At 61.0% G+C, this 24,611-nt stretch overlaps 3 protein-coding genes across 13 annotated transcripts; 1 reads left to right on the forward strand and 2 right to left on the reverse strand.

The window, feature by feature from the left end:
- The first annotated feature begins 1,450 nt into the window (after positions 1-1,450).
- LENG8 (leukocyte receptor cluster member 8) lies at positions 1,451-11,347 on the forward strand. Of its 6 annotated transcripts, none has more exons than XM_027978824.2 (16): positions 1,451-1,544; positions 3,179-3,271; positions 3,884-4,058; positions 4,385-4,486; positions 5,065-5,160; positions 5,395-5,647; positions 5,850-5,991; positions 6,138-6,326; positions 6,581-6,859; positions 6,948-7,088; positions 7,221-7,506; positions 7,917-8,018; positions 8,108-8,176; positions 8,285-8,414; positions 8,490-8,697; positions 10,157-11,347. In XM_027978824.2, the coding sequence occupies exons 2-16, from the start codon at positions 3,234-3,236 to the stop codon at positions 10,317-10,319; spliced, it is 2,373 nt and encodes a 790-aa protein (XP_027834625.2). In that variant the 5' UTR covers positions 1,451-1,544; positions 3,179-3,233; the 3' UTR covers positions 10,320-11,347. The 6 variants fall into 6 exon arrangements, with proteins under 6 accessions (XP_027834625.2, XP_027834626.2, XP_027834623.2 ...); XM_027978825.2 differs by having other exon boundaries at positions 5,068-5,160; XM_027978822.2 differs by having other exon boundaries at positions 8,490-11,347.
- On the reverse strand, positions 11,072-13,035 carry LENG9 (leukocyte receptor cluster member 9). Its single transcript, XM_027978826.3, has one exon. It carries the CDS (start codon positions 12,949-12,951, stop codon positions 11,386-11,388), a length of 1,566 nt encoding a protein of 521 aa, XP_027834627.2. The 5' UTR covers positions 12,952-13,035; the 3' UTR covers positions 11,072-11,385.
- An 854-nt stretch (positions 13,036-13,889) lies between these two features.
- CDC42EP5 (CDC42 effector protein 5) lies at positions 13,890-20,106 on the reverse strand. Of its 6 annotated transcripts, none has more exons than XR_006056258.2 (5): positions 19,997-20,095; positions 19,759-19,891; positions 19,203-19,633; positions 18,834-18,975; positions 15,094-15,256 (listed from the first exon to the last, which is right to left on the reverse strand). XR_006056258.2 is itself a non-coding variant. In XM_027978829.2 (4 exons), exon 4 carries the CDS (start codon positions 14,419-14,421, stop codon positions 13,960-13,962), a length of 462 nt encoding a protein of 153 aa, XP_027834630.1. In that variant the 5' UTR covers positions 15,094-15,256; positions 18,834-18,975; positions 19,203-19,451; the 3' UTR covers positions 13,890-13,959. The 6 variants fall into 6 exon arrangements, 3 of the variants coding, with proteins under 3 accessions (XP_027834630.1, XP_027834628.1, XP_027834631.1); XR_009596241.1 differs by having other exon boundaries at positions 19,849-19,891; positions 19,997-20,085; XM_027978829.2 differs by lacking the exons at positions 19,759-19,891; positions 19,997-20,095 and adding an exon at positions 13,890-14,421 and having other exon boundaries at positions 19,203-19,451.
- Between the last annotated feature and the right edge of the window lie 4,505 nt (positions 20,107-24,611).

Below are 24,611 nucleotides of genomic sequence, written 5' to 3' on the forward strand. Positions count from 1 at the left end.
GAGATTCCCTGTAAGGCAGGAGACCCACGTTCCATCCCCCCTGGAGAAGAGAATGGCTACTCACTCCGGTATTTGTGCCTGGAGAATTCCATGGACAGAGAAGCCTGGCAGGCTACAGTCCTAATCAAGGAAAAAAACCCATTTTGGTCTAACTTTAACAAAAGTGAAATCTATTTTCATTTTCTGGGCAAAGTGGTGAAATTCAAACAAAGTCTGCAGTTAACAATATTGTGTCAACGTCGGTGTCTTAGTTTTAATCTTAGTTTTAACAAACATACTACAGCGTTCCAGGGAAACTAGGTGTAGGATAGGCAGGACTCTGAATTATCTTTGCAACATTTATTGTAAGCCTAAAATTGCTCTAAAACGAAAAGTTAATTTTAAAAGTGAAGGGATGAAAAAAAAAAAAAAGATAAACTGTGCTAACACTAACAAAATGACACACATTATCCACAGAAAAGTTTTTAATAATAGGGATTCGGAAAGAAATCGCTGCTTCTTAAACACCACCTACTGCAACCCCAGTGGCCCGCCCGTGAACTGCAGTGGATAATTCTATCATTCAGAATTGCGGGTGGGAACAGGATTACTGAAAAGATTACTTGCAAGGAATCTACAGACAGGCCTTTTTAAATGGTGCGTGTGTGTGTCAAGTCGTGTCAGTCGTGTCCGACTCTTTGAAACAGTCTACTATGGACTGCGCAGCTGTCTAGCGTCCTCTGTCCAAGGGATTCTCCAGGCAAGAACACTGGAGTGGGTTGACATGCCTTCCTCCAGCGGATCTTCCCTGACCCAGGAATCAAACCTGTGTCTCCTGGGTCTCCTGCCTTGGCAGGCAGGTTCTTTACCACGAGCGCCACCGGGGAAGCCCTTTTTTAAACGGGAGGGTCCCAATTCTTCAGGCGGACAAGGATGGCTTTTCAGGACCTGCTACCTGCAAGCATCCACAGGCCTATCTCTTGACGCCAGGACCCCTCACTTCTGTTCCACCAGAGCCACCCCCGCGATCCCCAGGCTACGCCTGCTTCCCGCCCCTGTGTGTCTGCACACTTCCAGTTTCATTTCCTAGGGAAGTTCCCCTTTCCGGCCGGAGGCTGTTCTCAGGCCGTCTTTGGGTCCATCGTCCCACATCACTGCACGGTGGGGACTCTCAGAACTACTCAGCCCTACACCGATTTATTCCTAGAAACAGTAATGGCTGCCACCAGCCGGACCAAAACAAGGCTGCCTGGGAGGGCGCAGGGCCCGAGCGCTCCGCCGGGCGTGTCCCCTCCGGGCCACCGTCCGCAGTCCAGTTTCCGCCTTGTCTTGAAACGTCCACCCCGGGGTTGCGTCACAGGAGGACGGGTTCTAATCAAGTTTGCGGCGCCTATTGGCTGCCCGCGGTGACGGGAGGCGGGGCGAAGCATCGGCGTGACGTCAAGACGCCGCGGTCCGGACGTCGAAACTTAAAGACAGGAGCCAGCCGGGTCAAGAGCACTCGCGGAGCCCTGTTGCCGTCGCTTGGAGCCGCCGCTGACGAGTCCCCGGGTCCTACGGCCGAGGTGGGTGTGGCGAGCGGGGGTGGCCGGGCGGGCGGGCGGAGACGGCGTTTCCTTCTGGCCTTCCGCCCGCGGCCCCCGAGGCCTTGGCGGCCGTCGCACCAACGGACACCGCGCGCGAGCGACGACAGGGTGTGGCGGGGACGCGGCCCAGTGCGCCTGCGCGCGGGGAGCGGGCCGGGCGGCCGCGCACCGTCGCGCCTGCGCTGTCGGGCGCCGCTCCCCGCCCCCGCGCTCGGAATTCCTGGGCGCCGAGCACCCCTTTCTTCAGCTCCCATTGACCCAGCGGTTCCACCGGAGGACCGCGTTGCCCCGGGCGACGGGCCCCCTTGCTCCTTCTTCGCCGCCTCGCCCGGCTCCCCGGGACGTGGTGCGCAGGCCTGGCGCGCCGCGGCCGGGGCGGTGGCTCCGGGGCCGATGGCTAGGATCGGGATCCGGGCAGGCTGTTCCTCCACCCGGCGTCCTTGTTTGCTTCCCTTGGGCTCGCGGGATGGCCAGGTGCTCCGCTCGCATCCGCGTCTCCTTCCTCCCCCTCAGACCTGCCCGGAAACCTCCCTTCCGAGTTGCACCAGACCTTACCCTAAGTCTTCCTGTCCTGGGCTCCCCCTCAATTCCCCCAGTCTCTCGGGACCGCAGACTTCTGCGCCCCTACTCTTTCGCTCACCCCCATTCCGTCTCGTCCCTGAGGCCCTTTCTTCTTTCAGACTCCTGTTCCTGTCGCCCCACTTGTAGGACTTCCGGGTTCCCTAGCGGGACAGGCTTTTGGACATACCCATCCTTCTCAGTTATCCCCTCGAGTCCTGGTCCCTCCCACCCAGTCTTCGCCCCCAGGGCGCTCCTTCACTTCCTTGCAGTCCTCTCCCTCCCGCTCCTAAGTCCCTAACGATATTAGGGGTCTTTTCAGGCACCCGCAAAACTTTCTGTCCAGACCCCCAGCCGAGAGGATTTGATGCCTCTTCTCCTGGGCCTACTGCTATTTCTAGGAACCTCCCGTGTAAGAGTTTTCTCTGTCCTTAGGGGACCTTCCGGAAATTAGTCTGTTTAAGAGTTTTCTAAGAACTCCTTTCCTTACTTCAGGGCTCTTCTCTTTGCCTTCTTCCGGCTCCAGGAGTAACTTCTGGAAATTCTCATTTCTTCCCAGGTTTCTCCGTTCTCCAGTGTTTTCTCCTCTCCTTTCAAGACTCCTTCAAACACGTCCCTCTTTACAGGCTTTCCTTCAGAAGTCTTTCCCAGCCTCCCAGCCTTAAGCTTCACTCAGACCTTGTTCATTAGCGCTTCCTCCCTACCCCTTGCCTGAGGTCCCCCCACCTGCCCTCTGCCCCTCCTCCAGTCGGTCTCAGGGTTTCCCTTGAACGTTTCCCTTTCTTCATTTGGGTTTCAGATCATTCTTTTTCTCTTTGGGAAATTCCTTTCAACTTTTTTGCTTTCAAATCCTTCATTTTCCATCTAGAGCGCTGCAGGGGGCGGCCAGGGTCTTTCCCTGGGGCTGTAGCCCATTTATTTATTCTCTTCAGGCTGTTTACCCTATTGGCGCCTTCCTCCTCTGGCTTCTTGTGAGTCATCTGCTTCCCTTCGCTGGTTTGTGACATGTTTCTTGCTCCTTCTTGATTCTCCTTAATTCGTTTTTTGCCTTACAGACAGTGAAAAAGCATTCTGGCTCCCGAGGTCCACCCCTTACACCCCAGGGTGCAGATGGCGGCCAACGTGGGTGATCAGCGCAGCACAGATTGGTTAGTGGGGCTGGAGGGATGGCATGGGGGTGGGGGGCGGTGAGAGGAAGCAAGGCCCAGTGTTGGGCTCTGGGTGGGCCCTCACGCAGCATGGGGGTCATGATGCTGTCGTCCCTGTGCTTGGGCTGGGGGTGAGGCGCTTGTGTGAGCTTTCATCATTCACAGTACAGTGCTTGAGTCACAAAACTGATGACTCGGTTCATCAACTGTGATTAAAGGGGCAGCCTCTAACACTTCATACTCAATTTTTCTTTTTAACTTCCTTATTTTTTCCAAAACAGTGTGATGATTAACTGTCTGACTGAGGTGGCATCAGACAGAATTTGTGGATTCTTAAAACATTTAGGCCTGCTCGGCCCGAGGTCTTAAGTTCTGTGGTTACTGGGCATCTTTTTGTTTGACTTTTAACAGCTGTACGTAGCAGGCATCTGGTGAAGCACCTTAGGTAGGCAGTGGTGTTCACGGCTCACGGAGAGCTGTGAGCAGGAGCTTTCAGCACGCCTCAGGTCAGATGCGGAGGCTGTGGGGCTCCAGCCCTGGCGTTTGCCGGCCTGCACCCTGCCCGCCGCCTGTGATGGGAGCGGGGGCTGACTCCACGTGCTCTTCCCGCAGGCCCTCTCAGTACAGTATGGTGGCCGGGGCAGGCAGAGAGAACGGAATGGAGACTCCCATGCACGAGAATCCGGAGTGGGAGAAGGCCCGCCAGGCCCTGGCCAGCATCAGCAAAGCGGGGGCCGCCGGCAGCTCCGCCAAGGCCAGCAGCAATGGGCCTGTGGCCAGTGCACAAGTGAGAGAAGTCCCCGAGGGACTGGGAACCCTGAGCGGGGCGGGGAGCACAGTGGTGTCCTCTGGGATCTCCAGGGCAGGGCGCTCTGAAGATGCTCCCAGAGCCCTTGAGTGGGGATGCCTGGTCTGTCTCCTCGAGGAGTCTAAGGCCACGTGATCCTCATCTCGGGGAGTCCAGCCTGAGGAGGGAGAGGTGCCTGGGTGGGATGGCAGAGGGGGTGGCTCTCCATGGAGAGGTGGCAGACCCGGCTCCGTCCCTGAGCAGTTAACTCCTGGGAAATGGGGCTCCCGCCTGCAGCCCTCAGGCCCGCCACCCTCTGTCCACAGTACGTGTCGCAGGCAGAGGCCTCGGCCCTGCAGCAGCAGCAATACTACCAGTGGTACCAGCAGTACAACTACACCTACCCCTACAGCTACTACTACCCGGTGGTGAGTGCCCAGCGGGGCGGGCTCCAGGGCAGCTGATGGATGGACCACAGCAGGGGCGGCTGCGGGAAGGCCCTCCCCGGCTTGGGGCCTTCCGCGGTGCACCCCAGGCCCACTCCTGCTCCCCACTCCCTGCCCTCCTCCTTGTCCCTACGCTCCTTGCAGAGGGCTGCCTGGAACAGGCTTCCTTGGAGCGGCAGGCCCGCTGCCCACCCTGCCGGCCACTTGGCTTCCCTGCTTGGCCTTCCTTTTTCACTCACTGGGGGATGGTGTTAGGTGTCTACAGCTGACTCCATCGGCACTGGGTTTCTGTGTGTACAGTCATTCTGCTGTAGTGTTTAGACGGGGTAGTGCTCAGTAGATGGCTGTTGAACACGGTGAAACGTGGGACAGAGAGAGGTTTTTATCTTATCTTGTAACCTATAGCATGAGCCAGTTTGGTGCGTTTATGTGGTGGAGAAGGGAGGGGTGAGAGGTCAGTGGCAGATTGCTGCTGAGGTCTGGGAAAGGGCAGGGCCAGGCCCCCCCCCCCCCCCCGAAGGAGTGGGCCTGCGGCTGATCCCTTCCTTCCTTGCCCCCAGCAGAGTGTGTACCAGAGCTACGGCTCCCCCTCCCAGTACGGCATGGCCAGCTCCTACGGCTCAGCCGCGCCCCAGCACCAAGGGCCTCTGAACCAGGTAACGCCCATGCCCAGCCCTGTGGCCCATCCAGGCAGGGGTGTGGTGGGAGGCGAGGAAGAGCCCGGGCCCCCTGGAGGTCAGCAGGGTGGCTGTGGTAGCTGAGTCTGCACCCAAGGGTCGCTCTGAGGTCGGGGTGGGGAGAGCTGCACGCTGAGGGATGTGACGGTGAAAACTGGAGCAAGGACCAGCCCGGAACGCCCAATCCGCCCTCAGCACCCGTTTCCCCCACAGCCCCCCGTCCCGGGCATGGATGAAGGCATGCCCTACCAGGCGCCCCCTCAGCAGCTGCCCGCGGCCCAGCCCCCCCAGCCCGCCAACCCCCCGCATGGGGCCCATCCTCTGAGCAGCGGCCCCCAGCCTGGGACAGCCCCCGCCACCCAGCACAGCCAGGCAGGACCCGCGTCAGGCCAGGCCTACGGGCAGCACACCTACCCTGAGCCGGTCAAGCCCAAGAAGGGCCAGCAGCTGTGGAATCGCATGAAGCGTGAGCGCCTCAGGGTGGGGAGTGGGGGCGCGGGGCGGGGTCCTCACTGGTGGGAGGCATTTGGGCGCTCTGACCTCGCTTCCAGTGTTGGGACCAGCCAGGCTGTGGGTGTTGCTGCTCGGGAAGGGGACGGGATTCCCAGCTCAGGTGTCCGATTCTGAGGGGTGGGGCCAGCTGACCCCAGCTTTTCATGCCCTCACAGCAGCCCCTGGGACTGGGGGACTCAAGTTCAACATCCAGAAACGGCCCTTTCCCGTCACAAACCAGAACTTCAGCTCCACCACGGAGGGCCAGCACAGCGGCTTCGGCCCACAGCCCAACCCCGAGAAAGTCCAGAACCACAGGTGACTGCCCGTGCCATCCCTGAGAAAGCAGACGGTGCTCTCTCCCTCCTGTGGGCTCCCTGGGTGTTACAAGGGGGCTGACGAGGGTCCTGGCCCAGGTGTGGGGGCTGCTCCCCAACCGGCTGTACACGCCCGCCCTCCGCCAGGGGGAGCCTGTCTGGGAAGCCGGACGACTGGCCGCAGGACATGAAGGAGTACGTGGAGCGCTGCTTCACGGCCTGCGAGTCGGAGGAGGACAAGGACCGCACGGAGAAGCTGCTCAAGGAGGTGCTGCAGGCGCGGCTGCAGGACGGCTCGGCCTACACCATCGACTGGAGCCGCGAGCCCCTGCCCGGGTGAGCTGGGGCACAGGGGACGCCCCGCCGAGAGGCGGGCAGGAGGGTTGGGTCCTGGAGCGGGAGTTGGCTGGGCTGGAATTCTGGGCATACAAGCTGGGGGGCGTGTTATTCATCGGCTCGGAGCACCTCTCCTTTCTGCACCGTGTTAGCCGCGTGTGAAGCCTGGGGAGGTGCCCTTCCTCTTGAGCGCATCCTCAGGGCGGGGAACAGGAGGCACCAGACTGTGATGCTCTGCTCTGCCGTATCCTCAGGCTGACTCGGGAGCCTGTGGCCGAGAGCCCCAAGAAGAAGCGGTGGGAGGCGCCCAGCACCCTCCATCCTCCCAGGGGGGCAGCCTCCACGACCAGGGGCGGGGGTGCCCAGTCCCAGCGAGGGACGCCGGGGGCTGGGGGCGCCGGCCGAGCCCGGGGCAGCAGCTTCGCTAAGTTCGGCAACCGCAACGTCTTCATGAAGGACCACAGCTCCTCCTCCAGCACCGACTCCCGCTCCCGCTCCTCCTCCCGCTCCCCCACCCGCCACTTCCGCCGCAGGTGCTGGGTCCCCCCCCCCCGGGCGGGCGGCGGGGGGCCCCTGCAGGGGCCAGGCCCAGCCTCACCTTCCCGCCCCTCCCTCCGGCAGTGACTCGCACTCGGACTCCGAGAGTTCCTGCTCAGGCAACGAGTGTCACCCTGTGGGCCGCAGGAACCCACCCCCCAAGGGCCGGGGAGGCCGGGGGGCCCATATGGACCGGGGCCGGGGCCGGGCACAGCGGGGCAAGAGGTGAGCCTTGGGCTGACGGCAGGAGGGGTTGGTTTGGGGGTCCTGGGAGGAAGAGGGAGGTGTCTCGGGAGCGTTGGAGAGGGCAGTGCCATGCCCCCCGCACCCCTTCACGCCCCCCAACCCCTCCCCCAGGCACGACCTGGCACCCACCAAGCGCAGCCGCAAGAAGATGGCAGCCCTGGACTGTGAGGAGCCAGAGCGTGAGCTGAAGAAGCAGAAGCGGGCGGCGCGCTTCCAGCATGGACACTCGCGCCGCCTGCGCCTGGAGCCCCTGGTGCTGCAGGTGGGCAGCCTGGAGGGCAGCACGGCCGACCCTGACTGGCAGGAGCTGCAGATCGTGGGCACCTGCCTGGACATCACCAAGCACTACCTACGCCTCACCTGTGCTCCTGACCCATCCACAGTGCGCCCTGTGCCGGTGAGTGCCCAGCGTGAGGGCAGCGCCTCCGTGCCTGGGAGGCCAGGGCGGGGCGGGGCGGTAATGGGCAGGGGGCTGGTGCACCCAGGGGTACTGACCTAGAGCTTGCACTCGGGAGACGAGTCCGGGAGGTGGGGCCGGTCTCGGGCCTCCATCCCTACTGAGGAGGCTGGTGCCTGCGAGGCCTGGTGCATCCCCGAGGCCCGAGCTGGGCGCACGGGTGCAGGAGGCTGAGGCTGGGAGTGCGCTCCTGCTGTTTGCGGTGCTCGTTTCTAATGCTGACACGCGGTCGCTGAGGGCCTGATGCTGGAGCCCCCACTTTGGGACTCCAGTCCGTGGGCCCCTGGCGGATTTTAGCCCCCGGGCCGGTGCTGCCCGGGCCACACTGAGCCTTTCTTCACCTGCCCCAGGTTCTGAAGAAGTCGCTGGGCATGGTCAAGTCCCACTGGAAGGAGAAGCAGGACTACGCCTTCGCCTGCGAGCAGATGAAGTCCATCCGGCAGGACCTCACGGTGAGGCGGGCGCCAGCGAGGGGCCGGGGCCGGGGCAGGGCCGATCGGGGAGGCCGGCTCTGCTGTGACAGCCGCTGTCCTCCCACCAGGTGCAGGGTGTGCGCACCGAGTTCACAGTGGAGGTGTACGAGACGCACGCGCGCATCGCCTTGGAGAAGGTGAGGGCAGGCAGGGCCCCGCCCCACCCCACCCCACCCCAGGCTTTCAGCCGTCCCCCCACCCAGCCGTGTGGGCCTCACTCTGCCCCCTCACGCTCTGCCCTCCAGGGGGACCATGAAGAGTTCAACCAGTGCCAGACGCAGCTCAAGTCGCTGTACGCCGAGAACCTGCCGGGCAACGTGGGCGAGTTCACCGCCTACCGTATCCTCTATTACATCTTCACCAAGAACTCGGGAGGTGAGGTGCAGGACCGCGGCCCTGGGCCCCTGACGCGGCCCCCCGAGCCCCCTGACCCCGAGTCTCTGGCCGCAGACATCACCACAGAGCTGGCGTACCTGACTCGGGAGCTGAAGGCGGACCCTTGCGTGGCCCACGCCCTGGCGCTCAGGGCCGCCTGGGCTCTGGGCAACTACCACCGCTTCTTCCGGCTCTACTCTCACGCTCCCTGCATGTCTGGCTACCTCGTGGACAAGTTTGCAGACCGGGAGCGCAAGGCTGCGCTCAAGGCAATGATCAAAACGTATGTAAAGCTGAGCTCCACCCCGCCCAGGCCGCGGGCCGCCCTGTCTCCTCCCCCTACCTGTGCGCTCGTCCTCATCTGGACCCGCCCTTCTCTGCACAGCCCCCCGCCCCTCCCCTCTCTCCTGCTGCTCTCTGCTCGTGGCAGCCTGGAACCCCCCCCTCCCACATCATCCCCTTGTCCAGGCCCCCTTCATCCAAAGCCTCCCGCTTCCCCGACCCTCGAGGCCGAACCACGCCCAGAGGCTGAGCGCCCCCGTGGGGCAGCCCGCAGAGCCGGCCCCGCCCTCAGCAGCTGTGGGCTCAGCGACCGGGCCTTGCGCCCTCGTGAGGGCTCAGATGAGTTTAGGGCCGTGCAGGCAAGCGAGGCCGACAGCCCCCAAAGAGGGTGCCCTCTGCCCCGGGCAACGGTGTGTTCGCATCTGTTAGGAGGGAGGCGCGCCAGGTGGGCTAAGGACACCCCTTTTGTCACGGCCGGAGTCGTCCCGGCTTCTAGGGCCAGAGGCTGGGGATGTGCTGAGCGTCCCACGGTGCCCGGGTCGCCTCCGCCGGGGCCACCTCCTGAGGTGACAGGCTGCCGAGCACTGCTCAGAGGTCCCAGGGGCCTTGGGAGCCACGGGGCGCGGTCTGGGTGGGGGTGGACACCCACCCAGGAGGGTTAGGAGGCTCCTTGTGGGCTCCAGTGTGGGGTGAGAACGTTTAAGGGTGAGGTAGAGGGCAGGGCTGTGGAAAGACAGGCAGTGAGGCGGGCTCAGCAGACAGGGCAGGGCGCGGGCTGCTTCCTGCCCAGAGCGCCGAGGGGCCTGTGTCTGAAGGGGCCCGCGTCTTCAGCAGAAACTGCCCCCTGTCCCAGGGCCAGTCCCACAGACGGCCAGGGTTCGAGGCAAGAGGGGTCCCGTGTCCCCCACTAGTGTGAGCTCAGTGGCTGTGCCCCTGGAGCCCTGCTCCTGGGTGCGTACAGCTGGGTGGGCCCGCTGCTGGGAGGGCGCACGCACAGAGCTGCTGGCCGGCACCGGCCCACCTCCTCTTAGCTGGGTGCTCAGCCTCCTCTGACCAGGGCGAGGCAAGCAGGAGGGGTGGTCCCCAGATAGGATCAGCCCCCTCCAGCCCCCGCCCCTTGCATCGATCCCCGGCCCCCCCGGCCTCGGTGGGCCCTCTTGTGAGGGTCTGCGCAGGCACCCAGCCAGCAGAGGAGCCAGCTGGCCCTTCCCTCCCATCCCCTCCTCCTGTCCCCTGCTCAGGTAAGTGAGGGCGAAGGGGGGCGCAGCCGGGGCCGGGGTCCGACCCCACCCCGGGCCCCCCTGAGCCGCTGAGGTGGGGAGGCTGCGGGTGGGAGCGGGGCTGGCAGCTAATGCGCTGAGGAAGCCTCTCGGGCGCCCGAACGGGGGCGCCCCCTCCCTGCCCGTGGGGCCTTCCCGCGTCTACCGCCGCCTCATCACCTTCTCCTCTTGTCTCCGTAGCTTCCGCCCAGCGCTGCCCGTCTCCTACCTGCAGGCCGAGCTGGCCTTCGAGGGCGAGGCCGCCTGCCGGGCCTTCTTGGAGCCCCTGGGCCTGGCCTACACGGGCCCGGACAACTCCAGCATCGACTGCCGCCTCAGCCTGGCGCAGCTGCCGGCCTTCTGAGCACCAGCGCCGCGGGGGCGGGGGGCTGGGCTGCAGATCTTGTCTTTGAGCCATGGACTTGGGGTGTAAATTAATTCGTGGGGAGAGGGCTCCAGGAAGAGCCCTCGTCCCTGCCCCCGTTTTCCCACCGGGGAGTCTGTACAGAGATTTTTCTACGTTTTTATTTTTGGCCTGAGAGGGTCGGGCTGGGGAAGAGGGGGACGGGCAGCGTAGGGCCGGGGGCGCGGTCTATAGGCTGGTCTGTCTGTCTGGCCCTCCACTAATGCTGTCTCAGTGTTTTTTCTCTCTCTCTCTCGAGCTCGTACTCCGGTACCGACCCAGCACCCTGGCCCGTCCCATGCCGGGGGGCAGGGCAAGAAGACAGGCCGCTCCGCCCGCGCCCGCCCACGGCGGGGGCACGCCCACCGCCCGCCTCCCGCCTGCTGCTCCACAGACTCTTGTTGCCAGCCCTCCGGGGCCTCAGTGTTTGGGGCGAGGGGAGCCGCCTAGAGACTGTGCCCTGCCCTCGGCCCCCGAGCCCAGAAGCCGCCGCCGCCGCCACCCGCCACACCACCGCCACACTGAGGATTCCGGAGGCCGCCGCGGGACCTCGCCGGCCGGGCCGCCTCGTCTGCAGTTGTATTGAGTTGTCTCCGTGTCCCCCTCCCCCGTGTCTCCCCTGCCCCGTCCTCCCCCTCCTCGCATTCTTCCCTCGGTTCAGCACAGGTAAAGCGGTTACCCTCCCTCCCCGCCTCATGGATCACCAGCTCACGTCATGTTTCCTTCTCTTTTCTTTGTGTGTGTGTTTATTTAAGTTATTTTTCTTCCTCCCCTTTTCTTTTCCGTCTCCCGCCCTCTTCTGCCATGTAACTGGAGGGTGCGCTGAGTTGCAAACAGCTGGACTGTCAGGCTGCTTCTCTTCAGATGTCCTCCTCTGCCTCCCCGCTCCCCCTTCTCCCCTCCCCTTTCCTTCCTTCATTCTTTCCTTGGAGCACTGAGCACCACTTGGAAGCTTGAGAGAAACCAAAATTAAAGAGAGAGAGAGAGAAGCCGCGTGCGCGCTTTGTCCTTGTCTGGGGCCCGGTCCTTATTTTAGAGGTTGACCTCCCAGGGGGAGCTCGGCCACCGCCTGGTAGGTGGCCCCGGCCCTGCCCACGCGGCACAGCCAGAGTGTCCCCAGGGGCTGGCTCCCCAGCTCCTGCCACGGGCTGACCTCGGGGAGGCAGACTTGGGCGCCCTGGGGCGCCTTGGCCAGGGTGAGATGGGGGCGTATCCCCCCGAGAGGCTGCAGCACTCTCAGCCCCTCGGCCTCCAGCCTCTGGCTCAGCCTCTGGGCCAGGCTCTCCAAGGGTGGGGACGGGGGAGCACAGAGCACGTGGGAGCCCAGGCGTACCAGGCGACCGAACCTCAGCCTCAGAGGGACCTCAAGCCCGGGGTCCGAGAGCGCGTGTCTGAGCGCGGTGACAGCCGCCGCCGCCTCCCCGGGGCCCGCCAGCCTCAGCAGGGCTAGGGTCAGGTGGAGGGCTTCAGCCGGCACCGTGAAGGCCGCGCAAGCTGGTGCATCTCGTACCAAGTCTTCCTGGACCTTGGCCACCTTGGCCCGCAGCTCAGGCTCCGTCACCATGAGCGCCACGAAGTGCGTGGGGCGGGGCTGGCGAGAGCCCACGGCCCTGGCCGCTCCTGGGTCCACAGGCCAGATCCCGGGACCCCACTCCATTCCCGTCTCACAGAGGCTGTCCGAGGGCTTCCTGCCACCGGTCTTCATGGCCCTGGCGGCGGTGGGGGCAGCTGGCTGCAGCGCCTTTCCTGGCGCCATCCACGGGGAAGCTTGGCCTCCAGGGTCGGCCGACTCCCACTCCTGGGTCCTCGCTAATGCGCCTGCCAGCGTCAGGCACCCAGCTTCGGGGCTTCCCCCGTCCGAGGCCAAGGCTGCCAGGAGTCGGGTCTGGGCTGGCTGTGCGGGGTCCCCCGCATCCGCGCCAAGGCGGGTGGCAGCTACGCTGTCCAGTGCGCCTCCGGTCCCGTCCGTATCCTGACCGCCGAGCGCATCTCCGACTGAGCTGGCATCCTCGCCGTCACTCGTATCGCCGTTCCCGTGCGCGTCCCCGCTCCGGTCTCCACCGTCGTGCACGTCCCCGGGCCGGTGCGCGTCCTCGCCGTCGAGCGCGTCCAGGATGGTGGGCCCACGGCCGGCCGCCAAGCCGGAGCCAAAGACGAGGTCGGTGCGCGAGGCGCGGTCCCATACCAGGCGGCCGCGGAAGCGGAAGTAGCGCACCCGGTGCTGCGGCACGGCCAAAACGCCCGGCGCAAGCGCCGCTAGCGGCTCGTCCCAGCAGAAGGAAAGGAAGGGCTCCTCGCGCACGCCCAAGAAGCGGTCGGCATAGCCCACAGAGAAGTCGGCCGGGTCGAGGCGCGGGTCCCAGCGGATACGCTGGATGACGGCGTCAGCCGTACGCAGCGGCGGCTTCTTGGCTTTGGCCTGGTCTTCGGCCTCGCCTCTAGGCTGCGGCGGCGCCGGCGCCCCGGGGTGGGGCTGGCGGCAGCGGGCGCCGAAGCGGCAGCGGCCCTCCAGGAAGAAGTGGCAGGCCGGCGGGGCCGCGGGTTCCGCGACCGAGACCCCCGCGGGCGGCTCCGGCCCTCCGGCCGCCGCCATAGGCGGAGCGTACGGCGGGCGCGCTCGCCCGGCACAGGCCGCTCCTCGCGGGGTCAGCCCTGCCCGGCCCGCCGTGACATCACTGGCGCGGCTCCGGCCCCTGCCCAGCCTGGAAAGCACCCCGCGCGCGGGCCCGCCCCGCGCCGAGCCGGGGGAAGCCAGACACCTGCGGGCGATCTGGTTCTGTTGTGGCCCCGCCCCTGCCCACGCCCCTATCGCGTGTGGCCCCGCCCCTCCCGGGCGCGTAGCTAGCGCCGCTCGGCTCCCCGAGGGCGCGGGTCGGCTCCCTTAGGGTTCGCAGGCGCCGCTCGGCTCCCCTAGGGTTCGCAAGCGCGGCTCGCCACTCGTGCGCCCCGGAGAACCTGGATGCCCCCGCCCCCCTAAGGATCTGCACTGCTGCCACGCCCCTCCAGGCCCCCCTCGGGCCTCGCCCTCCGCGGGAGAACCGGACGCCTGCGGGCTCAGCATGAACTTCGCAGCCCGGATTTCGGGCACCCCTGTCGGCCTCGGGGCGTTCCTTTCCTAGGGGACCACGCCTCCTCCCGGCCACTTTCCCTGCGCGTCCGCTCCCGAGGTAAAGGGCATCCTTCCTGGGCGGGATCCACCGGCGGCGCGGAGCTCCCTGGGTCACAGCCCTTCGCCGATCCCCGGGAGGCGTCCGGCCGGCAGCGGCGCGCAGCCCACTTTGCTGAAAGAACTGTGCAGCGGGAGCGACCATGTCGGGGCCCCGCCCCTGGGAGGGGCCGGGCCACGCCACGCCTCTGTCTCTCTTAAAGGGGCCGCATCCCATTACACCGGGACCATCGAATTTCTACCACCATCCACCCGGCGGGAACCAGAACCCCCTGCAACACACGTGGCTCTTAGGGGTGCCGGGACCCCGTCACCCCGTCTCGTTACCGCTCTCCACGTGCAAAGTGAACAGACGAAACCCGGGACACAGACCTTGTCGGTTTATGTAGAAAGAAGTGGGGCGCTGGGCGGTAAGAGCGCAGGGAACGGGGGTGCCTACAGGCCGATGACGTCGTCCGGCTTGAGGTCCGCGTTGGCAAGGCAGCGGGCCCGGGGGTGCTGCGCCTCGGGGCCGGGGTCCACGTCCGGCTTGGCGGCAGCGGCGCCCGGGCGCTCCGCGTCCATCACGCCGAGCACCGCGTCCAGCATGGAGGGGCCCAAATCCAGGTGGAAGGACAGCAGCGGGTCGGCGGGCGCGGGCGCACGGAGGGCGGGCGGCGAAGCCTGCGGCACGGCGGGCGGCGGAGCAGTGCGAGGGGCCCCCGCGGGCGGCGCCCTGGGCTCAGGGGGCGGCCCGCCGCCGTGGCGGCTCAGGAACGAGGTGTCCCCGAAGGCGTCGCCGCCGCGCCCCACGTGCAGCGTGTGCCGGAAGTCGCCGAGCGGCGCGGAGATGGACAAGGCGCCGCGCTCCGGCCGCTTCTTGGGCTGCGCGGGGCCCAATTGCTTCAGCACCGGCATCTGCGGGGTAGGGGCGGGTTAGCACGGCCTCCCCCAGGGGCGCTGCCGAGGCCTGCCTGCCGCGTTCCCAGCCCTGGCCTAGCCCGCGGTGCAAAGAATTCTCCGGACACGCACAGCACGACCGTGGTGGGGGTACGGGGGTTACTTCCATTTTACAGCTGGGGAAACTGAGGCCCGAGATCACAGCTGCTTGATTAAAAACTCAGACTCAAATTTAGGTCTGCCTGTTTGTTAACTGCACTTACAACTAACGTTTGAGGATTTCATACTCCAGAGAACCAGCAAAACACGCTTCACCAAGCCTGCAGACAAGTTTCTTCCCAAACTTGGCAGAAACTCCACCCTGAAGACGGGCTCCCCTAGTGGCTCAGACGGTAAAGAATCTGCCTGCAATGCAGCAGACCCGCGCTCGATCCCTGGGTCGGGAAGTCCCCTGGAGAAGGGAATGGCAGCCCACTCCAGTACTCTTGCCTAGAGGATTCCCTGGACAGACGAGCCTGGCAGGCTAAGGTCCATGGGGTCACAAAGAGTTGGACACGACTGAACGACTGTCACTCATTTCACTCTTACGGCAGAGCTGCCCCTGTCCTTTAGGGGAAGATGCGGTGCCCAGAGCCTGCCACACTTCTAGAGGCCTGCACAGTTTTAAACGTTTTAATTTATTATTATTACCTTTCTGAGCCTCGGTCCTTAACTGAGGCCGCTGGCCGCCAGCTCACGCAGGGCGGGGACAGGCACAGGTCTTCCTCTCTGGCACCACCTTCCAGGCCCACAGAGCTCACGCAGCCCAGAGGAGGGCAGAGGAGACCCTCTCAGACGAGGGGAGCCCCCCACCCTGTCAATACACAAGGTACAGAAGCCCTTTCTGAGCCGAGGGATGCTGTGTTTTGATTTATTTCAAAATGTCTGGATTATGTTTGTCTTTATACCAACGTGGTCGTAAAATATAATTATAACATATGTAATTATGTCCATGAAAGCTTTGCCTGGGACACACAAAAGTCACAATGTAGGCTGGCCTGAGGATTCTAATTTGGGAGGTTTAGGGTGGGCCTGGGAATCCATATACTTGCGTGCGTGCGTGCGTGTATATGTGCGTGCGTGAGTCCGCATGCACGCTCAGCCATGTCCGACTCTTTACAGCCCCATGGACTGCAGTCAGCCAGGCTCCTCTGTCCATGGGATTCTCCAGGCCAGAACACTGGAGTGGGCTGCCATTTCCTCCTCCATGGGATCCTCCCCACCCAGGGATCCAACGTGCATCTCCTGTATTTGTAGGTGGACTCTTTACCACTGAAACCCTCCCCTCCCCACCACCAACAGTGTTTGACACACTGTTTTACAATGTCAAATTATCTGGTTTTGAAACAAGCAACATAATATCTTACTTCTTGCTAAGGGTAACAGTAGTAAGAAGGCAAAATTTCCTATGTTAACACATGGCAAGAATGGCCTCAATTCCAATCCGGCAGCTCATGAACTATAAACCAGGTGCCCTGTGGCCACATGACTTCATGACTTGATGGTAAATAGATACGTCCACCCACCTTTGCCCATATCCTGGAACCTGGCTGTTTTTATGGAACTTCTGGGAGGGACTTTGACGACCTTGTACTTTTGTTTTAACAGTCACTGTTGTAATAATAATAATAAACATTCTTTCTATTTGAATTGAAGCCCCACCCTTTGCCAACTGTATGAACTGAGATAATTGATGTGATCCCTTGGCTTGTTCTCTATCTGAAAATAGGTAAAATAACACTACCTTCCTTGTAGGACACACAGAAACACTCAAAGAAAACTATATTTGTAACACCACCAGTCAATTGATACTGATAGCATTGGGGGTTGGGGGGGGGGGAGATGTGTCCCCAAACAAAACTGTGGAACAAAATTTAGATTTCATAAAATCCTCTGAAGCAGGCAAAGCATTGTCCTTTTAGTAACCACCACCCTGGGAAATACCATCTTTTATGTGGAGAAAAATTAAAGCCAGAGGATTTGAAATAAGTATAGATGGCTGTGGTCTGAGGGCTGTGCACTCCCCTACTCAAACACACATACACACTTCACATTTATTTCTCTTGAAAAACCAGTCTTGCTTGACCACCTCTATAGCACTTCTCAGAACTCCCTAACCTCCACCCAGGTGAATAAATATATTTTACTGCAATCTGGAACACAATCACCATTCCTTCCCCACCCCACCCAGTGTATAAGGGAAACAACATTTATGAAATGAGACTGCTCAGCACATGCTAGGCACTTGGATAGTTTCAACTCTAATCTATATTATTATTTTGGCCGTGCTATGCAGGACCTTAGTTCCCCAACCAGGCATCAAACCCACAGCCCCTGCAGTGGAAGCCCAGAGTCCTAACCACTGGACCACCTGGGATTCCCTGTTAGTCTTTTTTAACGCTGACCTCTTCTCATTAACAAATCTCAATCTACAGTTAAAAAAAAAAAAAAAAGTCTCAGAGCTAGCAGTGCCCCGTCTCACTGAGCCGTGGATTATAGGTGAAAAAAAGCAGAACTCAGGAAGGCAGCTGCCCAGAGTTGGATTTGACTATGCACATTGCTGGGTTGCTTTGGGCAAATTACTTACCCTTTCTGACCTCACTTCCTCATCTCAGAAATGGAATGTTACTCATAGGATAATTCTTAGTCTCTTTGCAAGAAATAGTGAGGGGGAATTCCCTGGCAGTCCGCGTGGTGAGGACTATGAGCTTTCACTGCCTAGGGCACTGGTTCAATCCCTGTTTAGGGAACTAAGACCCTACCCTGTGAGCCAACCAGTGCAACCAAAAAAAAAAAAAAAAAACAAACCAGAATTGGTGAGATATTGCCCCACGGAAAGTCTTGGCATGGTAGCCAGCACACAGAAAATGCTGTGTGCTCCGTGGCCAAACCTTGGATCATCCTCACCCGTCCCAGAGAAGGAAACAGATGCTGAGAGAGGGCACGTGACTTCCCTTAGGTCACAAAGCAGCTCTGCGGGCTTCCAGAACCCAGAGTCATGCCTTCAGCTGCCAGCTGCGCCATGCATTGGCCCCCCCCTGGACGGCTCTCCGCCACTGCTTCCTCTCCTGCCACCCCCCACCTTGCCCTCATCCCATCCTCCCACCACCCTACAGGGTGATAGTCCTGCCATTTCCCAACACTTAGCAGCTCCTTAAGATCTTGGTCTCTCACAAGCCATGCAGACAGAAGGAGGGAAAAAAAAAAAAAAAAAACACAGCCAGAACTCACTCTCTCAACCTCGCACCTCAGTTTGCTCCTCTGGGAAGCTACTCTGGGAAGTTTGCTTCAACTGGGAAGTTGAAATGCCTATTTGCAAGGGGCTGTCCTGGAGTGTACTCATGGTGCTGACATTGTTTCCCAAGCACTCACCCTGGGCCAGGCAGGGGTCTAAGCACCTCAGGCACATGAAGGAACTCCTGCGGCCCTCCCAACAGTCCCCTGTGAGGGGAGAACCCTGCTACTATGTTCGTTTTAGAGATGCGGGTGACAGCTTGAGGCACAGAGAGGTGAGGTGACTGGCCCTGGGTCACACAGCAGCAAATACTGCCTGAACCTGGAGCGCAGGCAGACGAACTCCGGAGTTGGAAGGATGTTATATCGCTCATGGTCCCAAAAGGGTAGGGCGTGCAGACCCGTGGGAAAATAAATAATGCTTTCATATCAAGGCCAGGGACCTACACCCTTGACCCTGTTTGTTTGCCTTTTTTTTTTTTTTCCATTCCAGGTAAGAACAACGAGTTAGAAATTGGTTTTGAAAGCCACCGCTTCCCCTGGGTAGTTCTGAGACCTTGGGGTGACCGGGGGAGGGGAGGGGTGGGGTGGAGGGGGTGTGGGGTGCAGTCCGTCCACTTCTCAGAGCCTCGGTGTCCCCTGAAATAGAAGGCTCGAGTCTCCTAGTGTGCCTGATGCAATGAGGTCATGCTCGGAAAGAGCCAGTGGCGGGGCCAACTCCGCACAGAGGAGCTGTTGTGTGTGACGACCTCGGGCCGGGCAGAGAGCAGGAGCCGCGACCCTGGGCCCGCGCGCCCCTCCTCCCGCCTCCGCGCGCCCCACCTTTCCTGCCGAGGCTCCAGCTGCGGGAGGGCGGGGCGGGGGGGGGGACGCACAGCTGGCTCTGCTCCGTCCTCTCCGGGCCCCAGCCCGCCCCACATCCAGCCTGGCTGGTTCTCAGCCCCGTGGGAGAGGCGACCAGGCGGGCGGCACGCGGACGGCGCAGGGGGACCGGGGACCGGGACCCCACCCCGACCCCCTTGGGGCTCCAGAGCACGCTTCCTGAGGCCACGTGGCTGCGGCCCCGGCTTCAGCGGCCGCTGTCCCTTCGGCCGTCTGTCTGCCCCTCTCCCCTCTGGACTTGCCTGGGGACCCCGGGCCCGCCAGTGCCCCCTTACCTCGCGGTCCTTGCCGAACCGGGCGGGCGCGCTCTCAGGCTCAGGCTCCGCCCGGGACCCGCTCCTCTCGGTTCGGGGCCCGCCTCCGCCTCCTGGTCCCAGGCCCGCGCCTCCCTCTGCCTTCCTCCGGGCGGGATCTCACCTGCGAAGGGCCCGTCAAGCGGACCCTGGAGGGGCACTCACGACCCGGGTGGCCGGCCCGCAGCGCCCCCTCCTTCTCTCCTGGGTCCCGGGAGCCCTGACTCCGTTCCTCCTCGGCCTCAGGACGCGAGGGGGGTCCCAGACCACCCTCCGGCCTCCCCTCCACCAGCCTGGGGAGTCTGAGCCCCACCCCCGCCCCCAGACCCTGTCACCGGGCCCCCTCTTTACCTGCACCGGGAACGGAAGCGTCAGCCCCTCTCGGGGGCCATGATAGGAGCCCAGAGGGGCGCAGAGTTCCCGCCCAGTCCAGCTCGGCCCGTCTGGGGCCGAGAGGGTTAAGGCAGTAGGCCCCTCCCAGGCCTCCCTTATCCCCCCCCCCCCGCCCCCCCTCCAAAAGTTGGCCTCTAGGATTTAAGGACTAAGAAGCCGCGGCGGAAAAGCTGAGGCCCCTCCAGGCTGAGTGTGGGGGCGGGAAGTGGCCGGGACTGGATGTGCGGGTGGAAGGACTGCGGAGGGGGTGGGGGATTGGATGGACGGGGCGGCCCCCCAGCCCGGCCCCTCCCCTGCCAGCCTGGAATTTCCTGCAAGTGGGGAAGTCTGGCTGTTTGGAAAGAGTAATTTCTTCCAGATTGCAGCGGTTGGGGGAGCGAGTGTGAGGCCTGGAAGAGAGAGAGAAGCCGACAAGATCAGGCAGTGAGACCGGCGGTAGGAGCGGGTGGAGGTGGCCGCGGAGGGCGGTCCTCTGCCTGCGGTGGGGAGTTGAAGGTCCGGGCCTGGGCGTCACCTCGCTAGGGGCTCGCGCCGAGCGGTACGAGAAGACTCAGGGTCGGGGGGAGGACGATCCCCAAGGGGGTGAGGGCGGGAAGAGCCCCACCTCGGAGAGGAGGCCGGCTCGGTTGTGAGCTGGGATGGAGGGGCTGGAGAGGAGGGAAAGAAAGAGAAGGCGCTCAGTCGTATCCGACTCCCATGGAGTGGGGCCCACCCGGCTCCTCTGTCCTTGGGGATTCTCCAGGCAAGCATACTGGAGAGGGATCTTCCCCACCCAGGACTCGAACTCAGGTCACCGACATTGCAGGCAGACACTTCACCGTCTGAGCCACTTTTGCGGCCAAGAGCAGGGAGGGTCCTGGATAAGGAGGAAGTGTGGCTTGACCTGAATCTTCAGAAGCGGGAGGAGTACATGTTTACAGGGCCGAGGACCGGAGGGAGCGGGCCAGGCCGCCAGGTGGAGCCCAGGGCCCTGAGGCCCCGGGTGGAGCCTGGTTTGCCTGGAGAGAAAGCCACGGGGAGCTTCTGATTTGTCCTGAGTCGGGTATTAAGCGGGAAAAACAGGGTCAGAACTTGAAGGGGCAGAGAGTCCACTTCACAGTCCATAAGGGGGATGGGCTGGAACAGGCTGGGACGGTGGCTCAGATGGTAAAGAATCCGCCTGCGATGCAGGAGACCCGGATTCCATCCCCGAGCCGGGAAGATCCCCTGGAGGAGGGCATGGCAACTCACTCCAGTATTCCTGGCTGGAGAATCGCACGGAGAGAGGAGCTTGGTGGGCTACGGTCCACGGAGTCGCAAAGAGGCGGACACGACTGAATGGCTAACACTTTTTTCTTTCACATTCAAGGCAAAGTTTAAGGTGGGGGTGGCAGAACGGTCACCCAAGATAAACGTTTCAATAACAACAGCATTGTAGTCAGTCATTTTCTGTTGATGTTTGGATTCACATTGCAGTGCATCATTTTAAAGGGATTTAGTATATTCTCAATGTCGTACAACCGCCACCTCTCTCTGATTCCAAAACACTCATCACCTCAAGCAGACAAACGAAAGACAAACTCCCCCACCTGGTCTGCTGCGACAGGCTGCCTGGGTCCCTCTGCGGCATTCACTCCGTCTCCCCACCTGAGTCCCCCTTAGGCTTCACCTCCCTGGTTTGCAGGCCTGCTCCACTGTCCTGCCTCTGGCCAGAGAAGGTCCTGGTTATGTGAGGCCCACCTGGGTGGCAGCCATGGCGATGGCTAGATCTAATGCGTTACTCCGTAATCAGCACAAGTCACATGCTGCTGAGGTGGCTGTGCCTTCCCAGTGGCTCAGTGATTAGGAACCCGCCTGCCAATGCAGGGGACCTGGGTTCAGTCCCTGATCCCAGAAGATCCCGTGTGCCGCAGAGCGACTAAGCCTGGAGCCACACCTGTGGTTCGAGCCACAGGCACTGCGCCCTCACATGGCAACCACTGGAGACCACGAGCCGAAGCCCAGGCTCTGCAAAAGCACCCACCGCAGCGGGAGGCCCACGCACCTGAGTCAGACAGTAGCCCCACTCACAGAAACCAGGGAAAGTCCACATGCTGCCACAAAGGCCTCACGTAGCTAAAAAAAGAACCAAGAACGCAGCTGCAGTGCAGGAGACACAGGAGACCCTGGTTCATCCCTGGGTTGGGAAGATCCCCTGGAGGAGGACATTGCAACCCACTCCAGTATTCTTACCTGGGAAATCGAATGGACAGAGGAGCCTGGCGGGCTGCAGTCCATGGGGTTGCAAAGAGTCGGACACGACTGACCGACTTAGCACACACACAACCTAGTCATAGGTTCCAGGGGTTCGTGCCTGGACATCTTTAGACGTGCGTTCTGTCTACCCCAAGGACCTTCGGAGGGCAGTCCTGGGGGATCCTGGGGGACTGCCAAGCTGGAGAGCCTGGGAGGAGGGGCAGGAGGACAAGAGACCCCGGAGACCCTGAACCAGAGCAGAGGGAAGGGCGGTGAGCCCCACCAGAGCACAGGGGGCACCTGCAGGGTCCCTGGGGGCCATGCCCAGCAGGCCCTGTACTCGTTTAATGGTTTGCTCTATCTTGAACTATTAGTCCTTTTGAACAAGCGACCCCGCATCTTCCTTTGCCATGCACCCTGAAAACTATGTAGCTGGTTCTGATTGAAGTGGGAAGAACAGAGGCCCGAGATGAAGCGGCTGCGAAGGGCGACACAGAGAGAAAAGGGGAGGAACTTGGACCAGAGCCCAGCAGCAACAGAGAATGAAACATGAGGCGTATGTGTCCACACAGAGGAGGACACGCATGTCCCCTCGCTGCGGGCTCAGAAGCAGACCAAGGCTGATTAAAAAAAAAAAAAATTCCACTGGATTTGGTAACAAGCCAGAGGCCACCGGTGGCCTGAGTGAGAACCGCCTGTGGGGGCTGGGTGGGTGGGAGCCAGCTTGCTGTGGGGGAGAGGAGGGAGACGGGGAGGAGGATTCGGGAATCCGAGGAAGGAAAGGGAAGGAAACAGGGTATCCAGAGGAAGAGGTGGGGGGTCAGAGAAGGAATTTTGTTTCTTTGCTTGGATGCATTTGCTGCTATTTTGTTTCTTTTTTCAAAAAAGTAATTTTTAGTTACATAAAGGGTACCTGAACACATCCTCCTTGAAAAAGAGAAAAAAACGCTAGCCAGTAAGGTTTTGAGAAGGAAATGGCAACCCACTCCACTATTCTTGCCTGGAGAATCCCAGGGACGGGGGAGCCTGGTGGGCTGCCGTCTATGGGGTCGCACAGAGTCGGACACGACTGAAGCGACTTAGCGGCAGCAGTAAGGTTTTGAGAAGGAAATGGCAACCCACTCCACTCTTCTTGCCTGCATGATCTTGTCCAGTCCAAGGCCATGAAATTAGTTTGAAGTATATACCTTCCAGGGGCTTCCCTGGTGGCTCAGACGGCAGAGTCTGCCTGCAGTGAGAGAGACCCCTGGGTTTGATCCCTGGGTCGGGAAGATCCCCCTGGAGGAGGAAATGGCAATCCATTCCAGTCTTCTTGCCTAGAAAATCCCGTGGATGGAGGAGCCTGGGTGGCAACGAGTCAGACACGGCTGAGTGACTTCACTTTATACACCTTTCAAGGGGCTTCCCTGTTGGCTTAGTGGTAAAGAACCCGCCTGCCAATTCAGGAGATGCAGGTTCGATCCCTGGGTCTGGAAGCTCCCCTGGAGAAGGAAACTGCAACCCACTCCAGTAGTCTTGCCTGAGAAATCGAAGGGTCAGACAAGCCTGGCGGGCCACAGTCCATGGGGTGCCAAAGAGTCGCCCACGACCAAGCGAGTAAACAACAACAACGCGCCATTCAGCTGGGCTGAGCTCGTGCGCATAGACCCGTGGTTCCCAGCAGGAGCTACTGGCATGTGGGGCTGGGCCGTTGCTTGTGGTGGGGGCGGCCTGTGCACTGAGGGGTGCTCGGCAGGGTCCCAGGGCTAATAGCTCTCCCCCCCTGTGATTTAGATTCATCCCTGTTTCCAAATGGCCCCCGGGAGGGGGATAAAGGCTCTGCTTGAGAACAGCCAGTCAACGTGGCGGTCTAAGTAAACACATTTTAAATACACAAAGGAGGGGCTTCCCTGGTGGCCCAGGGGCTAAGACTCCGTGCTCCCAATGCAGGGGGCCCCGGGTTCAATTCCTGGTCAGGGAACTAGATCGCACATGCTACAACCAAGACCCCGTGCAGCCAGAGACACAGCTGTAAACACACGCAAAGGGACTCTCACCAGGTGGCTCTGGGCCACCACCTCTTCCCCACTTGGCAGTTTCTTTTGGAACTCATTCATGCAGATTTTATAAGGGGGTGGAACTTATTTCAGCATCTTGAAGTACATAACAACAACAAGAATAGCAGCTAATGCTCATGGAAGGGTTGGAATCGTTTAGGAGCAGTTCTAAGCTCTCTCCTTACGGAACCTTAATCTTCGGAATAACTCTATGGCTGAGAGGAGGGTGGTATTACTATTCCCATTGGGTTTTCCGCTTTGTTTTGCCTTAGGAAACTTAGCTCATGCAGCTGTAAAGCTGTGTGGGTGGGATTTGAACTCAGGCAGGCTGACCCTGAGGAGAGATGGAAAATACAGGAGAGGAAGGTTCTGTGATGGACAGGACCTCAGAGCCGGGGCGGGGGGCGGGGGTAGGGTGGGCAAAGATCTGTCCCACAGAACCTTCAGCACAAGCTGGACTCAAGGTGGCCAGGAGAAATATCAATAACCTCAGAGATGCAGATGACACCACCCTTATGGCAGAAAGTGAGGAGGAGCTAAAGAGCCTCTTGATGAAAGTGAAAGAGGAGAGTGAAAAACTTGGCTTAAAACTCATCATTCAGAAAACTAAGGTGGCATCCGGTCCCATCACATCATGGCAAATAGATGGGGAAATGGTGGAAACAGTGGCTGACTTTATTTTGGGGGGCTCTAAAATCACTGCAGATGGTGATTGCGGCCATGAAATTAAAAGACGCTTGCTTCTTGGAAGAAAAGCTATGACCAACCTAAACAGCATATTAAAAAGCAGAGACATTACTTTGCCAACAAACGTCGGTCTAGTCAAGTCTATGGTTTTTCCAGTGGTCATGTATGGATGTGAGAGTTGGACTGTGAAGAAAGCTGAGCACCGAAGAATTGATGCTTTTGAATTGTGGTGTTGGAGAAGACTCTTGAGAGTCCATTGGACTGCAAGGAGATCCAACCAGTCCATCCTAAAGGAAATCAGTCCTAGGTGTTCATTGGAAGGACTGATGCTGAAGCTGAAACTCCAATACTTTGGCCACCTGATGCAAAGAGCTGACTTATTTGAAAAGACCCTGATGTTGGAAAGATTGAAGGCAGGAGGAGAAGGGGA

The sequence above is a fragment of the Ovis aries genome, chromosome 14, assembly GCF_016772045.2.
Source record: "Ovis aries strain OAR_USU_Benz2616 breed Rambouillet chromosome 14, ARS-UI_Ramb_v3.0, whole genome shotgun sequence".
Classification (NCBI taxonomy): domain Eukaryota; kingdom Metazoa; phylum Chordata; class Mammalia; order Artiodactyla; family Bovidae; genus Ovis; species Ovis aries.

Bases quoted from the DNA above. Each gene is read 5' to 3' on its own strand.
- LENG8 (XM_027978822.2), top strand. From the start codon at position 3,234: ATGGCGGCCAACGTGGGTGATCAGCGCAGCACAGATTG. The intron at 5,161-5,394 runs GTAACGCCCATG...TTTCCCCCACAG, and splicing joins ACCAAGGGCCTCTGAACCAG to CCCCCCGTCCCGGGCATGGA. The intron at 6,860-6,947 runs GTGCTGGGTCCC...TCCCTCCGGCAG, and splicing joins ACCCGCCACTTCCGCCGCAG to TGACTCGCACTCGGACTCCG.
- LENG9 (XM_027978826.3), bottom strand. From the start codon at position 12,951: ATGGCGGCGGCCGGAGGGCCGGAGCCGCCCGCGGGGGTCTCGGTCGCG.
- CDC42EP5 (XM_027978827.2), bottom strand. From the start codon at position 14,421: ATGCCGGTGCTGAAGCAATTGGGCCCCGCGCAGCCCAAGAAGCGGCCG.